Below are 17,633 nucleotides of genomic sequence, written 5' to 3' on the forward strand. Positions count from 1 at the left end.
AACAGCCCTAATGCATCTCCATATTTAAAAGTAGTCCTGCTACAAAAGAAACCGGAGTTATTTGTTCAACTTTATTGAGAAAAAAAAAGTAACCATTAAATAGCAGAGCTATTAGTTGATCAGCCATTGAGAACTTTGAATAACGTATTCAGTGCAAAAGAGAACAGTGTTATGGATGATGATTAACTAATGGCTCCACGTTCTAAAAACAAAAAGTAACAAAATATCAAAGTGAACACGTTTGCTCTCAATCCATTCTCAGCAGCACATAAACCAATTTCTTATTAACATGCATAAAATATTTCTTATTTACTGCATATATCTTCAGCAATTCTCCAGTTAAAGTTAAGATTCACCCATTTTGAATGTTAAAGTTTTTGTGCATCTCTGATGTTCTATTGATTCCTGCGTCATTCCATGTGTATATGAGTTATCGCCGTTCAAGCAGGCCGGCATGACAAGTTTTGCACCGGTTGCATTTCTGCCTGCTTGAACGGTAGCTCAGATACACATGGAATGACCTGGGAATCGATAGAACAAAAACGATAAAACATTCAAAATGTGTGAATCTTAACTTTAAGATTAAGTGTATAATATTCACAGACATCAGTTCTCTAATGCTATTGGAAAAGCATACAAAAGTGTGATTCAACCATGTTGATCTCCTCAATACAGAAATGGTGGCATTGAGAATCTTTATTTTTAGTTGGCACCTCCTGCGTGAATTCAGAGCAATCAAGAGCTCTTCACAAAGTGGCTGTGGTTGGCTTTATACAGACACATGCTTCACTGAGAGTTCAGAGCAATTGGCATCTTTTGTAAAGAAAAAAAGGGGTATTGGAGACATTTGTCCTTGTTAAGAGGATGTGAATACATTTAGGGGGCAAAACAAAATCAATTACTGTTATTTGCTGATGGTAAGGGGTTGCGGCCGAATGGGCAAAAAAAAAAAAACAGTAATTTATAGTTTTTTCCCAGCTATAATGCAAGTTGATACGACCATGACCGATTATCACATGGCGTACTTCTGAGTCCATTCCCGGGCTATTCTGTTGTACCTGTGGAAAAGTAACAGAAAATAAATCAGTCCACAATAGACAAGGGGTGGAGCTTCAAGAACAACGCCATGCCTTACAACACAGCAACTACCCAAGATAAACCTGAGATGCATGATGTTCACACACAGAGGACTCTCCCATAGTCCCACCAAAATGGCATTCAATACTGTCAAACAGTCCAAGACAGACAATCAGACAGTGGGAATACAGGTCAGCAAAGCCACCATCCACCAAAGCAAATTTACTTAGAGGCTGACATATTTTGCCACTGAGTTAGTTGAAGTGCTGTCAACAGTAAATGTCAAAACCCACAACAATGTCCTCTCCCCCGACGATGCAGGGCAGTCTTACCCTAAAGCATAGCGTACTTTTCTGTCCATTCTCTCGCTAGTCTATTATACCTGATGCAGAAGGAAAAGTCCTATATTATAAGTATCTAGATCTAATATTATAGGGTATAACTCACTTTGCACCGATCTTGTTCAAGCTTTTGGATCAAAAAGTTGCATAATATTTTATATAAAATGATTAGAGTACAATATACTAACTTTTCTGTATCTGTTTTGTAGATACGGGCGATCTCTGGCACTAACGGGTCGTCAGGGTTGGGGTCACATAAGAGTGAACAAATGGACAAAAGTACTGAAAGGGAGATTAAAAAGAAGGATTAAGAGTGGATCTTAGGCATGTGAATCAAAATGAAGTCAAGGTAAAAATGCGTAACACGAAGGGCACAAAGAATGAAAAACGACACCCTACCTTTAGAGATAGTTAATGCTGGAGACCACTGTGATCTCAAAATATCCAGGCAGATGCTGCCATTACTGTTAATATTTGGGTGGTAAATTCTTGTGGTGAACGCAAGCTGCAATGAAAAGGTTGGAGGAGCAATCAAACACATTGATCCATGGAAATTGCTCAATCATTCCTCAATCTTCTACATGCATCAAGACAACTTCAATTGTAAAAGAACAGAGGAACAAGAGCGGAAATAATTACCTTAGGTGGTTTGAAGGGGTAGTCTGTGGGGAAATGAATAGTCAGGAAAAAAACACCACCTTGGTATGGGCTGTCATTCTGAAAAGGAAACAAAATTACATCTCAACGGTCACACTGAGCAGCCAAAGCAACTTCAAATTCATCAAACGGAGAAACACTTTATAATGATACTCACAGGCCCCATAATTGTAGCTTGCCAATGAAACACTGCCAAAACAGAAAGGGAGACAGTTGAGGAATGTTTCAGATGCCATGCTGTTGATCATTTATTTATGCACTGAGATTATTCTGTATAATGAAAAGCGCTTTACAAATGTAATAAATTACGAATTATTATAATGTTAGGTTTACTACAAGTTCTCAGTTTGGCCTTACTGTCGTCTCCAACCGGGCCAGCGGAACACTGTGCAGGAGGGTCCCTGCCCAGGTCGTTCAGCTCCTGAAACAGAGAGACCAAACCAGAACACCATCAGCCCACTGTTCCCCTTCCAAGTACCAACACTGTTAACGCATCATTGCTACTGCACAGACCGCACAGTCGTACTTGGAAGAGCATTTGCTTTGCATTTACATTGCTGGTGTTGCAAAGAGCAAGGTGCACTGCACAGGAAGTACTTTTAAAGTTTAATTAGAGACTGATGAAGAGGAATCCATTTGATAACGACTGTAGCTCAATGATTAGTCTTGGCCATAATGAAAGTGGGCAGTGACTAAACAGTTTCTTGTATTGCCGTGATTGAGCATATGGTATCTTGCAGAGCCCCGTCAGAGCAAGCACTTCAGGACAACAGATCAGGTAAGAACTTCTTGGGCCAATAGTAATACTGTCTATATTGCATGTGGGTCCGAGTGGGAGTGACATGAGGGTGAGAATGTTAGTCATGGAATAGATCAGTAAAATAGGTGCAAGCCTTGAGCAGGCAGGAAGCTGCGGGCTGTGTTGCCGTCAGGCAAAGTTGGTGTCTGTGCAAAGCTGAGCTAAAGTAGACACACACAGCCGTCACCCAACCTGTAACAGCCTGTGTTGACATGGGCCTAGGCCTCCTCACCCATGGCCAACTAACGGGTTAGAAAAGGTCAAAATTTTACTTATGTAAATACAGACCTGCTATATCTCAGTAATAAACATAGGCCTGCATAGACTTGAATGATGCGTATGTGAGTCGAGGAAAATAATTAGCCTAGAGTGTAGCGACAGTCCCAACTTTGCATGATGGATGACGCCTATCCCTGACAACTTGTAGCAATGTCTCAAACACCCAAGTCAGAGCGTGGATTTGCCTGATCAGTGCTACACTGGAGGGAAAGATGACAGTAGCTAGGTTTCCATAAAATTTGAAACAGATTTATGCAAAAAATTATATAATAAGCTTTTTATATGCACATTTTCCCACCAGAGTTGTTTCCATCAGACTGACTTTGTTGCGGATTAAAAGGCAGTGTGTGATGACAGGGCACATAAAAACACTTTTGTGCTTAAGTTTTTGTGTACTGATTTTTTTAAAACAAAAATAACTTGTTTGTGTATCCATTGCAATCTATACTACCGATAGTGTTGTCACAAACTGTGGCAATAAATGGCAAACTTGGCCAATCTGGTTTTCACACATGCTCTCAAGACAACAGTTTGCTCCTAAAGTAGATACTGGACAGGTTAGGTTATGACATGGATAAGAGCAAGATCTTTTTTATTTGTTAATTGGCAGCTAAGCATCGATCATCTTGTCACTAGCATACAAATCTAATCATCATTTATTTGTCGTACACATGAGGTAATTTTCTAATCAGCATTTATTTGTCGTACACATGAGGTAATTTTCTATCTATAAAATCGGGTGACCCGCTAAGAAAAATTACAGCAAGTCTGTGAGGGTCTTAGGGGCCAAGCCGAATTTCTTCAGCCTCCTGAGGTTGAAGAGGCACTGTTCACCTTCTTCACCACGCTGTATGGGTAAAGGGACCATTTCCGGTTGTCAGTGATGTGCACGAGGAGGAACTTGAAGCTTTTCACCTTCTCCACTGCGGCCCCATCGATGTGGATGGGGTGTGCACTCTCTGCTTGTCTCCTGTAATCTACGATCAAGCGCTTTTGTTTTGTTAACGCTGAGGGAGAGTTTTTCCCCCCCGCCTACCACTGTTGTGTCGTCAGCAAACTTGATGATTGAGCTGAAGACGTGCGTGGCCACACAGTCATGGTTGAACAGGTAGTACAGGAGGGGGCTGAGCACGCACCCCTGTTGGGCCCCCGTGTCGAGGATCACCACGTGGCGGAGGTGTTGTTGCCTACCTTCACCACCTGGGGTCAGCCCATCAGGATGTCCAGTCTAGAGAAAAGTCTGTCTTCAGGCCTGGAGGGAAGCCAAAGTCATTCCGCTACCAAAGAGTGGTAAAGCAGCCTTTACTGGTTCTAATAGCAGACCTAAATCAGCTTGCTGCCAGCTCTCAGCAAATACAATGCTACTTCTCTGTAAAAAAAAAAAAATGACGTTCAGCATTCTTATATAGAAGGGCACTCAACATGTACTGCACTGACACAAATTACTGATGATTGGTTGAAAGAAATTGATAAGAAGATTGTGGGAGCTGTACTGTTAGATTTCAGTGCAGCCTTTGATATTATTGACCATAACCGGTTGTTGAAAAACACTTGTGTTATGGCTTTTCAACCTCTACCATTTTGTGGATTCAGAGCCATCTAATATAACTCGGGTTCTCTCTAATGTTAAACACATAAAATGTGGTGTACCGCAGGGCAGCTCTCTAGGCCCTCTACTCTTTTATATTTTTATCAGTGACCTACCACTGGCATTAAACAAAGCATGTGTGTCTATGTATGCTGATGATTCAACCATCTATGCATCAGCAACCACAGCTAATGAAGTCACTGAAATCCTTAAAGAGTTGCAGTCTGTTTTGGAATGGATGGCCAGTAATAAACTGGCCAGGAATAAAATAAAATCTCTAAAACTAGGATCATTGTATTTGATACAAATCATTCCCTAACCTCCGCTGAATCTGGTAATGAATGGTGTGGCTGTTGAGGAGACTACTTGGCATTACCATAGATTGTAAACTGTCATGGACAAAACATAGATTCAATGGTTGATGGGGAGAGGTCTGTCCGTAATAAAGAGATGCTTTGCTCTTTTGACACCTCTCCACAAAGCAAGTCCCGCAGGCTCTTTTTTAAAATGTTTTTATAAGAAACAATATGTTGGAAATGTCTAATTGTTTGCATAGTCAACTTAAACAAAGCAATGACGCACACATTAACCCCACCAGGGGTCTTTTCACAGTACCCAGGTCCAGAACAAATGAAAGGAAACATACAGTATTATACAGAGCCATGCATGCATAGAATTCCCTTCCATCTTTCATAGCACAAGTGAACAGCAAACCTGGTTTCAAAAAACAAATAAAGCAACACCTCACGGCACAATGCCTCTCCCCCATGTGACCTACTGTTTGCGTGTATGTACTGACATGTATTTGTAACTGATAAATGCACACACACTACATGTTAATGTTTTTAAATGTATATAAATTGTAAAGTCTCTTGTCTGTAATGTATTTTTCATTATATGTCGGACCCCAGTAAGACTAGCTGTCGCCATTGGCGTCGGCTAATGGGGATCCTAATAATAATCAAATGGTGGACACCTTAACGTAAGTGGGGACAACATACTGGGATATGGAGAGATTGAATATGTCCGTAAACACTCCAGCCAGCTGGTTTACACATGCTCCCAGAACACGGCTTGGGGTAAAATTAAGACCCTCGATATTTATTGGAAACGAGCATTATGCTCATCACTGTCCACTTTCACCACCCTGTGCATGCTTTTCAAGTCGCAGTGGGATGACCACACAACATAGCATCGCGTGACTGTAAATTTACATCAACATGGTTATTCTAGCAACAATTGTGCCACAAATTGCTTCCACCGCAATTCATAGCATAATTATTTTTACAGACAAAAAGATAATTCCAACAGTTACCCCAAGTGTTTTTCTCTAAATCACAAGTCAAATTGCAACATTTTGTTAAAAATATGGCCCAGATTACTTGCCCATATCGTGCAGCCCTACGTGCAGTGTGGAAATTATCTCAAATGCAGAAATTGATGAAAATTATGACCTTTTTGGTGTTGAAGTTGAATTGAACAGTATAAAACAATCAGAATTGAGAAAGACCCATTGAAATCACGTAGAATGTATGTGTTGCCACCCTAGGCTCACGCACTACTCATTAAGCAAATTTAGAACTTTTACTTTTATTATTAAAAAACAAAATACCGTTAAAAAATATATATATTAAATACTGTGATATAATATTTTGCCCATATCGCCCAGCCCTATAATAAACCAGAGTTTACATGCATCGTCCTGCATGTTTAGGCCTACATTTTGTTGCTGGTTTAATAAACTATGTTGGGTTCAATTCAGTTCAATTGTGTCAGTAAGTTTAAAACAGCAACATCCAATTCTAATAGGTTGGTTATTAGGCTATACCTTATTTGTACAGTAACAACCAATGTTTACCCTTTATTTTTCAGGCAGGCCTCAAAGGGCTTTGAAGCAACATCCAGGGTTACTAACAACTTATTTTTAGGCACAGGGCCTGTCCCACTCAATGTGAATATAAAGCTATCTGGAAGCATAGGTCTACATTTGTTTACACCTATTCAAACTGAATGTTTGTAAGCTAGGCATAATGTAAAATCAACACTAACGCTCAATTTGCTCATGTTTCAAGGGTACAGGCTACTACAGCAATGTAATGTTGGGGACTTCATCCATGGTGTTTTAGTTTCAATGTTTGCCAATTACAATCGAATATACATTCTTTTATATTAATGCCATGGCCCTGTAACATTAAAAGCCGAGTAGCTACAGTGGTTCGCGAAAGTATTCACCCCCTTGGTATTTTTCCTATTTTGTTGCCTTACAACCTGGAATTATAATAGATTTTTTGGGGGGGGTTGTGTCATTTGATTTACACAACATGCCTACCACTTACAAAATACAATTTTTATTTATTTACTGTGAAACAAACAAAAAATAAGACAAAAAAACTGAAAACTTGCGCGTGCATAACTATTCACCCCCCCAAAGTCAATACTTTGTAGAGGCACCTTTTGCAGCAATTACAGCTGCAAGTCTCTTGGGGTATGTCTCTATAAGCTTGGCACATCTAGCCACTGTGATTTTGCCCATTCTTCAGGGCAAAACTGCTCCAGCGCCTTCAGGTTGGATGGGTACTGCTGGTGAACCGCAATCTTTAAGTCATACCACAGATTCTCAACTGGATTGAGGTCTGGGATTTGACTTGGCCATTCCAAGACATTTAAATGTTTCCCCTTAAACCACCCAAGTGTTGCTTTAGCAGTATGCTTCGGGTCATTGTTCTGCTGGAAGGTGAACCTCCGCCCCAGTCTCAAATCTCTTGAAGACTGAAACAGGTTTCCCACAAGAATATCCCTGTATTTAGCGCCATCCATCATTCCTTCAATTCTGACCAGTTTCCCAGTCCCTGCCGATGAAAAACATCCCCACAGCATGATGCTGCCGCCACCACCATGCTTCACTGTGGGGATGTTGTTCTCGGGATGATGAGAGGTGTTGGGTTTGCACCAGACATAGCGTTGTCCTTGATGGCCAAAAAGCTCAATTTGTGTCTCATCTGACCAGAGTACCTTCTTCCATATGTTTGGGGAGTCTCCCACATGCCTTTTGGCTAACACCAATACGTGTTTGCTTATTTTTTTCTTTAAGCAATGGCTTTTTTCTGGCCACTTTCCGTAAAGCCAGGCCTGTGGAGTGTACGGCTTAAAGTGGTCTTATGGACAGACACTCCAATCTCCGCTGTGGAGCTCCTTCAGGGTTATCTTTGGTCTCTTTGTTGCCTATCTGATTAATGCCCTCCTTGCCTGGTCCGTGAGTTTTGGTGGGAGGCCCTCTCTTGGCAGGTTTGTTGTGGTTCCATATTCTTTCAATAATGGATTTAAATGGTGCTCTGTGGGATGTTCAAAGTTTCTGGTATTTTTTTTATAACCCAACCCTGATCTGTACCTCTCCACAACTTTGTCCCTGACCTGTTTGGAGAGCTCCTTGGTCTTCATGGTGCTGCTTGCTTGCTTGGTGGTGCCCCTTGCTTAGTGGTGTTGCGGACTCTGGGGCCTTTTAGAACAGGTGTATATATACTGAGATCGTGTGACAGATCACGTGACACTTAGAATGCACACAAGTGGACTTTATTTAACTAATTATGTGACTTCTAAAGGTAATTGGTTGCACCAGATCTTATTTAGGGGCTTCATAGCAAATACATATGCACCCACCACTTTTTCTTTTAATTTCACCAATTTGGACTATTTTCTGTATGTCCATTACATGAAATCCATTTAAATTACAGGTTGTACTGCAACAAAATAGGAAAAACGCCAAGGGGGATGAAATAGTTTTGCAAGGCACTGTAATTGGGTGTTTTCTTAAGTTAACGAGTGACTACCTACTCTTGCATTTTTATCTCGACTTCACAATCAAATGTCAGTGCATTCATGACATCGCTCTAAACCAAGATTAGGAGAAGTGTTGAATGTATTACTTTGTTTGGGGACACAGCAATTACACTATTTTACTTTAGTAATAATTACCACGGCAGCCATGTATATTTTTATGCCAGAGTTTCGGGAATAGATGCCAGAAAATACCAACACGAGGATGACACTCGACTTGGCCAGCTTGTATGACAAGGTTTATATTTCCAGCAAGATACACCAAACCGAAACCTGCCACGAGTTGGTGGTAGTGGTATGTAACAACAACCATATCCTCAATCTCATCAGGTTTCACCATGACTTGTTAACTAGCACCAGAAAGTTTATGGGATAACGTTACTATCTAACAATGACACCGACTAAGTTAACGTGAGACGATTAATATAATTCGGATTGAGCTAACGTTACTGCTAGCTAGATTCTGAACTAATATTGAGCTCACACTCACTTTAAATTAGCTAAAACTAGCTAACGTTAGCTTAACTACTTAGCTAGCTAAGCTACTAGGCCATGCTACTGCAAGCCAAGCTGGCTAACAACCAAATAAGCACGCTTGTTATAGCGAACTTGCAACTGCTCACTGTACGACGTGTTACATGGCTAACTAAAACGACAAATATACATTTTACCACATGACCTATAACATATCTAACTTATTTAGCTGTGTTTACGGAAAAGACTCAAACAACAATCAATTTACCTTGTGAATTCGTTTTAAGGCCATTCTGCTAGTGCGTAGGGACCGGTTGTCGAAGATAGAGCAAAGGCTAGCTACGTGATGCTAACTAGCATATAGCAATTAGCTGTAGTGTACGGCGATCTACCCCAGCTAGCTTTACATCAACTGACAATATTACTTTTATAGTTGATAAACGGGTATCAATATAGCTATACTGGTATTTTCGCTTTTCCTTGGTCGACAGCCGTTGGCCTCTTTGACTGCACTGGTATTATAACGTTTCCGATACGTTAGCTCGGCTCGTTATTCTGGTCACGACTGTGAAGTGAGCAATATTAGCGATGAGTTGAATCAGCGGTTCGCCTTCATAATAAAAGTCCCGCATTGAAACTATACAAATAGTCGAATCATGCCACAATTGGATTAAACCCAAACAAAAGAAATCACAGAAAGTAGTGTATATTATACAGAAGTCAAATAATAAATTATGCAGTGGTGTTGTTTGTGTGCATACAAATGATATAATAAATTGCTAAAACATATATATGATCACCTCCATTAGTCGAGAGAAGAGAACGTGAAGAGAAAGTTGATAAATGTATCAAATCTGAAGGAGAGTGGTTTCACTAAATGTTTCCCTGTGACCGGATATGATAAACTCAATTCTGACTGCCTTTTCTGTTCAGTCCTATCACAGAGCCCTGACCTACATGCCATGTAGTGAGTTTAAAATTAAGATTGCTGCGTCTTGTTGGGTATCAGAGCTGGCATGTCTACTCTAGAGAATACTCAAACAACAGGGGGAATCAAGGGTTGAGGGCATTACTTTGCTAACTTTTTAACCCAATGGGAGTATTAACTCAGGTAGCATAAGAACACTGCATAAGTAATGGCAAAATGTGTAGAATTGCAGGAAATTAGCTTTAAAACAGCAAAATGTTGTACTCCATCCACTTGACAGGTGTGGCATATCAAAAAGCTGATTAAACCTCATGATCATTACACAGGTGCGCCTTGTGGTGGGGACAATAAAAGACCACTTTAAAATGTGCAGTTTTGTCACACAACACAATGCCACAGATGTCTCAAGTATTGAGGGAGCGTGCAATTGGCACGCTGACTGCAGGAATGTCCACCAGATTGCCTCCCGGGTGGCGCAGTGGTCTAAAGCACTAGCTGTGCCACCAGAGACTCTGGGTTTGAGCCCAGGCTCTGTCGCAGCCGGCCGTGACCGGGAGGCCCATGGGGTGGCACACAATTGGCCTAGTGTCGTCCGGGTTAGGGAGGGTTTGGCCGGCAGGGATATCCTTGTCTCATTGTGCACTAGTGACTCCTGTGGCAGGCTGGGCGCAGTGCATGCTGACCAGGTCGCTAGGTGTATGGTGTTTCCTCTGACACATTGGTGTGGCTGGCTTCCGGGTTGGATGTGTGCTGGATGTGTTAAGAAGCAGTGTGGCTTGGTTGGGTTGTGTTTCGGAGGATGCATGGCTCTTGACCTTCGCCTCTCCTGAGTCTGTGTGGGAGTTGTAGTGATGAGACAAGACAGTAACTACTAACTGAGGAGTATTTCTGTCTGTAATAAAGGTGTTTTGTGGGTAAAAACGAATTCTGATTGGCTGGGGCTGGCTCCGCCTATGCCCACCCATGGCTTCACCCCTGCCCAGTCATGTGAAATCCATAGATTAGGGCCTAATTTATTTTTATTGACTTATTCCCTTATATGAACTGTAACTCAGTAAAATCTTTGAAATTGTTGCATGTTGCGTTTATATTTTTGTTCAGTATAGAATCTAGACGCTAGTGCACCACGAGTAGCGTCGGTCCAGGTCATGCGAGGACCGAATTGGGGCACAAAGAAACGTTCACTGTGAGCATCAGATTAGATAGTCACACAAGTCAGCTTCAGAATTCAGTTAAAAAGTTGTGTAAAATGGCCTTTAATGTGGGGGAAGTCCTTTTCAAAATCGATAAACATACAGAGAGCCCTTTCTGGGTGCCTGTATATCCATCTTCCTGTTTAATGTAGGATAACAACTGGACAAGATATAGGACACGTTCCCCTGCTCAGGCATTGCATGCATCATTCAATGGTCGGGTAGGTCATGGACTGTACAGTCAGGCACCAGATTATTATTCACTTTTATTTAATCAGGGACCAGGTTCTCATTTTCAATAGGGGACATAAAATAAAATATACAACTACAAGATTCAAGATAGAATAACAGGTACATTACTTTGGAACATCACAAACATCACAGGCATCATAAACAATCAGTCAAAACAATTGCACACCTTTGTGAACTCATCTTCAGGGTTTTAAACTGACTTAAAAACTCTTGGATTGCTTCCGACTCATTGCCTGGGTTCAGGTTGAGTATTTTAGTGTCAATGTACTGGTTCAGCATCCTGTAGCATGCAATGCATTTGAAAGGCTCTGTCATTGAACTAGTGAGGGTTGTAGTGTTGGTACCAGGGAACCCAAATCTAATGAATTATGAAAGTGATTCCAAGTGTGTGGAGCTTTAAAACTAAAAGCGTATTTACCTAGTTCAGTGGAGACATGAGGAATCTCAAGAGTTGGTATCTCATGTTTTTATACAGCAATATGTATTTTTTTGGGTGACCTGACCAAATTCACATAGAAATAGATCTGCTATTGTTATTGAAGCAAGAAGCTGTAGATATGTTCTATGTGCACTATTTCTATGCTTCCTGTGCTTAAGTTTAGTTGTTGCATCTTTTACTTACATTTTTGTACACCAGCTCCAAACTGCTGAAAATACAATATTTTTTGTTATGGAAAATGTATTTCACAGCGGTTAAGATATCAAAATGATTCTCTACACTATACTTGCTTTGTCACAGAAACTGAAAATAGGCAAACTATTAGAATTTTAGCAACCAGGAAATGGCGGAGCGATTTCTGCATAGTACATCTTTAACAACGAAGTGAGGTAAATCGGAAGCTTGTATAGTAAGTACCTAGAGCTTTCTAAACAAAAAGGGAGTAATGAAGTGATTTATGGGACTTTTGATACAGGATGCACTGATGAGTATTGAAACTATCCCCTGTGATAAAGCAAAGGGCGCTATGGTAGACGACATACAAAGGTTTAAGAGTAGTGGCTGCTGCATTCTGGTAAATGGTGTCACCAAAGTCAAGAAGGAAAGTTGACTGTACAATCATTTTTAGCATTTTTAAAAATTGAACCTTTATTTTTTTTTTAAGTTGTCCACTTTAAATCTTAGCTTTTTAACTAGCTCATCAGTATGTTTTTTAAACGTTAGATCTTTATCAATCCAAAACGCCCAGATATTTATAAGCGGAACCCGCTCAATGAGAGAACCATCTAATGAGTGAATATGTACCCCCTGTGAGAAATGTTTCTGTGAATTAGAGAATAATATATATTTAGTTTGTCAGAGTCTAGGTGATGTGGGTAAGGCGGAGTCAGGCGCAGGACACAGAGATGAGTAATAATAGTAACTTTACTCAAAATTAATCTTCCAACAAGGAGAACGAAAATCCAGAATCACATAAACGAGACAACTGACAACAATAAACACGCACAAAACCATGATGGCTCCAGAGGGTTAAATAGGGAAATAATTAAAACGTAATGGGAACCAGGTGTGTACAATACAGACAAAACAAATGGAAAAAGAAATGTAGATCGGTGGAGGCTAGAAAGCCGGTGACGTCGACCGCCGAACGCCACCCGAACAAGGAGAGGCACCAACTTCGGCGGAAGTCATGACAGTTTTGCCTGCATTAAGTACAAGTTTTAAATCAACAAGGGCTTTCTTTAATGTAACAAAATCACATTGCAGCTCTAACATTCATGTATGTAATTCCATACAAATATGCAGTCCGGACTAGAAATAGGTGGACCATCTTTGTTTATGCTCGCCTAACCACACCCAGCGGTGGATGATTAACAAGACAGCCAACCAATGGGATTCCCTGACGTTTAAGAGTGGCTGAAACTTCTGGGAACATTTTTTAAAAACAGTGTCCGGGAACTACACTCATCGACCCGTTTGAGAAATCTGAATTATAGCAAAGATGGTTTAGTATGAAGATATGTAGAAACTGCTTCTCCAATAGAAATCCCTGATCACGCTTGTATGTGTTGTCATGGCGACGTTGGCTAGCTAAGCTAATGCACAGCAACACGCCATCTGGTCTAACGGTCATCTTGCGGCGAACTGCGTATGTGCAGGCCGTAAAATCAAAGTCATAACCCAAGACAGTCGAACCCTCTGTATTTTCAAGTATTGTGGTGGCAGCATCATGCTATGGGTATGCTTGTCACCGGCAGGGACTGGAGAGTTTGCCAGGATCAAAAGACATATGAAAGGAGCAAAGCCCAGATAACAAGTTAAAGGAAAACCTGTCGTATTTTTTCTGAAAACCTAACCCTGTGATGAAGTTGTATTTTTCAGAGGGACAATTACACACCAAAGACACACCAGAATGGCTTTCTAAAAGGTTGTGGGTGTTCCTGAATGGTCCAGTCTCAGTCTTAAATCTGCTTGAAAATCAAAGACAAGTTTTGATATGTATTGATGTCCAACAATGATTCCCAACAAATTGAGAAATTTCGACAAAAACAATGGATATGCACTGAGTGTACAAAACATTAAGAACACCTTCCTAATATTGAGTTGCACCCCCTTTTGCCCTCAGAACAGCTAGCCCATGTTGACCAATGCTTCCCACAGTTGTGTGCCGAAGTCGGCTGGATTTCCTTTGGGTGGTGGACCATTCTTGATACACACCGTAAACTGTTGAGCGTGAGAAACCCAACAGAGTTGCACTTCTTGATACCCCATATTCAAGGCACTTACATATTTTGTCTTTCCCATTTACCCTCTGAATGGCACACATTCACAATCCATGTCCCAATTGGGTCTAGGCTTAAAAACCCTTCTTTAACCTGTCTCCTCCACTTCATATACACTGAAGTGGATTTAACAGGTGACATCAATAAGGGATCATAGCTTTCTCTTGAAGTCACCTGGTCAGTCTGTCATACACTCAGTGTGTATTTAAGAGTTGAGCAAGAGAATAGAATGTTACGTGTGTGCGCACACATGTGTAATAATGCATTTATATAGGGACAGAGCTGTCTGGATTGGGGGTCTCCTTCTTGCTGCAACACTTCACACAGCAGCATGCAGCCACAACAGCAATGACAATGAACACAGTAACCGAAAGCACTACACATGCAAAACACCAGTCTCAACGTCAACAGTGAAGAGGCGACTCCGGGTTGCTGGCCGTATCTCAGACTAGCCAATAAAAATAACAGATTAAGGGGCAAAAGAACAGACACTGGATTGAGGAACTCTGCCTAGAAGGCCAGCATCCCGGAGTCACCTCTTCACTGTTGACGTTGAGACTGGTGTTTTGCGGGTTCTATTTAATGAAGCTGCCAGTTGAGGACTTGTGAGGTGTCTGTTTCTCAAACTAGACACTAATGTACTTGTCTTCTTGCTCAGTTGTGTACCGGGGCCTCCTACTCTTTCTATTCTGGTTAGAGCCAGTTTGCACTGTTCTGTGAAGGGAGTAGTAAACAGCGTTGTATGAGATCCCAAACTTTTGAATGGTAGTGTACACTTATGTATGCCTCAAACTGTCCGTTTACAAATGTAATGTATAATACAGTTTTCCACAATTGTTTACATACGTTTGCTGATTCTTTGGGCCATTTTCCCAAAACCTCTAGCGAAAGCAAACACTGCATTCAAAACTGTCTGTCATTTTGATGCAAAAAACATGCGTCATATGAGTGGATCTGTCTACCAACCAGCAACACAAAACACTACTATGAATATCCCATCAGTAAGTTTATTCCTTTTGCATTTTTAGTGTTACACTGTAGCCGGTTGTTAAATTGTTACTGTAATGTATACCTACTCAAATACACAGATTCAATACAGTAACAAAGACATTGTCATTTATTTCCAAAATGCAGTATTTTTTAACACTTGTGTTTTGTATGTAACACTTTCCATACCCAACAGGAGAAAACCAGGAAAAACATTCAGTAAGATAATGGGTTTTCTGTACAAAATCCAAAAAAAATTAAAGTGGCTCATTCATTCAAAACTCTAAAAGACAAAAACACATACAAAATGTAAGAAAAAAGACATTAGGCTGCATCCTGCCTTCTATTTTGGTCTGGCCACAGGACCTCATCTACATCACAAGCACTGTTCTCCCTGGCTAAACAGTGGGATAAGAATCTTCTAGAGTGACGGATCCAGCCGCCGAAAGCCACCACATCAACTTCACCACACGCATCTTCCGGTGCCTGGAGAAGAGGCATGCGTGCGAGGGGATGGCGGTCATACACCTTCCATCGCCATGCCGAAAAAAACTTCAATTGGGTTTAATGGGGAATATGGTGGGAGGTATAGAACAATAAATTGTGGGTGGTCGATGAACCAGTTGTGGACCAGAGCAGCCCGGTGGAAACTCACGGTGTCCCAGATGACAACATACCTGGGCTGCTTTGGTCCACCCCTCTGCTTGGCTGGAATGAGGATGCCATGTAGTGCGTCAAGGAATGTGATGAGAAGGGCGGTGTTGTAGGGACCAAGGTTGGCATGGTGATGGAGAATGCTGACTAACGGCTGCGCACATGGTGATATTCCCTCCACGCTGTCCAGGGACATTCACAATGGCACGGTGGCCAATAATGTTCTGTCCCCTTCTTTTGGCTAGGTTGAAGCCAGCCTCAATGTAAATAAACGTGCGGAATTGCAGCGGCATCCAGCTCAAAGACTCTGAAACAACAAGACAATATGTGACAGAGCAGTCAATATGGTGAGGCACAGTACACTGGATTACAGTACTGTAATGTGTCTATACAGTGCTGATATGATAGTAAATTCACAGTATAGTACTTAGTTGCACATATTCCTCTTGCTCTGTTCTTTAACCCTCTGTTTCATACGGATTCAGTTGCGCTGTAATACACAGTCCAACGTAGACAAGCCCACCTGGTGAATGTTATTGAATATTGTGTTGTCTGCAATTATGTGGTTCTGGATTTCTCGTAGTCTATTGGTATTGTTTGCCACCATGCGGTCTCCTGTTCCGGTGTCTTCCAGCATGGCCTGGCCGTCTCTCAGTTCTGCAGAAGATCCACAAATATGATAGATTATTTTAGCTTACTGTAACCAATTTTCTTTCAATATGAAATAACATTACTGTAACATTGGCCAACAATCACTGAGTAACATTGACCTACTGATATGTCGGACTGCAGTATACATACAAAGAGCATAGTGTAGATGGTAGGTAATTTACCGGTTCTCATTTCTGAATGTATGGATGATAGATGCTCTCTGCCCAGCCTCCCTTATACTCAATCCATGGTGGAGCACATGGTCAACCAACGTGGCCCTGATCTAATCTGAGACAACTGTCCTTCCTCGTCCTCATCTTCCTCTCACTCCTTCACCTCTAGCTTCACCATTTTCCTCCAGAACAGGAGAGCTCATCTGTGGCCTTTTATAGCGCTACAGCTCTGATTTCTAAGTGAACAATTCAGCAACTAGTGTTTACACCTGTGAGGAGTGGGTGTTGCCAATTGGTGTATAGAGCTTGGCATTGTGATTGGCTTTGCTTTCCAAAGGGACTAAAGATATTTTAATTTTGAATGTTGTGGCTAATGTAGAGAACTGTGGGTAGTGTTTTGCAAAAAGTGTGATATAGAATTGAAAACTGAGTGTAAAGCAGGAATTGTGCTTGCAATTTTGCAGACTTGGTTTAGGGATTTGGTACATGAGTTTCAGGTTTCAGTGATTGCATTTCAAGTTCCAATTTTAGTGTGTAAACAATTGGGAAAAACTGTAATACAACTGAATACATGAAGAGGAAGGACATTTACTTTCATGGCTAGGTTGAAGATATCTTATTTCATGCATTTACCACATGCCATGTTTGAAGCAATTAGTCATAGCCATGAGCCAAAACAAAGAGAACAATGTTTTGAAGTCGATACACGTACCTCTACGTATACTTACAGTATGTGGGTGAGTCAAATGATTTGAAGGACATTATTTGATAGGATTTAATACACAATAACAAACTGTGCTCCATTTAAAGTAGAAGTAACTGCGTAGGCACCTGACCTAGATGGACTGGAATGACGTATATAACCCAGCATCAATAACCCAACAATGCGCTTTGTAGAAAACAACCCAACTAAGTAATCCAATGCCTGCGACTTAGCAATTGGGTCATCCAAACAGCCCATCATTTTTCAGAGTGTACTGCTGAAAACCTTGAAGATAAAGTTTGAGGATCTTCAATGCAAAGCC

General features: G+C 41.1%; 1 protein-coding gene and 1 long non-coding RNA gene across 3 annotated transcripts; both read right to left on the minus strand.

Annotated features, from left to right (window-relative positions):
* Positions 1 to 57: 57 nt before the first annotated feature.
* LOC139581343 (ubiquitin-conjugating enzyme E2 D2-like) lies at positions 58 to 9,660 on the minus strand. 2 transcript variants are annotated; one of them, XM_071410991.1, is made up of 8 exons: positions 9,318 to 9,660; positions 2,433 to 2,496; positions 2,233 to 2,264; positions 2,058 to 2,135; positions 1,818 to 1,923; positions 1,607 to 1,700; positions 1,410 to 1,459; positions 58 to 1,058 (listed from the first exon to the last, which is right to left on the minus strand). In XM_071410991.1, the coding sequence occupies exons 1-7, from the start codon at positions 9,339 to 9,341 to the stop codon at positions 1,411 to 1,413; spliced, it is 447 nt and encodes a 148-aa protein (XP_071267092.1). In that variant the 5' UTR covers positions 9,342 to 9,660; the 3' UTR covers positions 58 to 1,058; position 1,410. The 2 variants fall into 2 exon arrangements, with proteins under 2 accessions (XP_071267092.1, XP_071267093.1); XM_071410992.1 differs by lacking the exon at positions 1,410 to 1,459.
* Positions 9,661 to 15,362: 5,702 nt separating this feature from the next.
* Positions 15,363 to 16,795, minus strand: LOC139580231 (uncharacterized). The gene is made up of 3 exons (XR_011676009.1): positions 16,618 to 16,795; positions 16,308 to 16,441; positions 15,363 to 16,091 (listed from the first exon to the last, which is right to left on the minus strand). It is a non-coding gene; the product is annotated as an uncharacterized lncRNA (long non-coding RNA).
* Positions 16,796 to 17,633: the final 838 nt, after the last annotated feature.

Source organism: Salvelinus alpinus, chromosome 7, assembly GCF_045679555.1.
Source record: "Salvelinus alpinus chromosome 7, SLU_Salpinus.1, whole genome shotgun sequence".
Lineage (NCBI taxonomy): Eukaryota > Metazoa > Chordata > Actinopteri > Salmoniformes > Salmonidae > Salvelinus > Salvelinus alpinus.

Bases quoted from the DNA above. Each gene is read 5' to 3' on its own strand.
- LOC139581343 (XM_071410991.1), bottom strand. From the start codon at position 9,341: ATGGCCTTAAAACGAATTCACAAG. The intron at 2,265-2,432 runs GTAAGGCCAAAC...CTGTTTTGGCAG, and splicing joins TGGCCCGGTTGGAGACGACA to TGTTTCATTGGCAAGCTACA. The intron at 2,136-2,232 runs GTGAGTATCATT...TTTCCTTTTCAG, and splicing joins AAGCTACAATTATGGGGCCT to AATGACAGCCCATACCAAGG.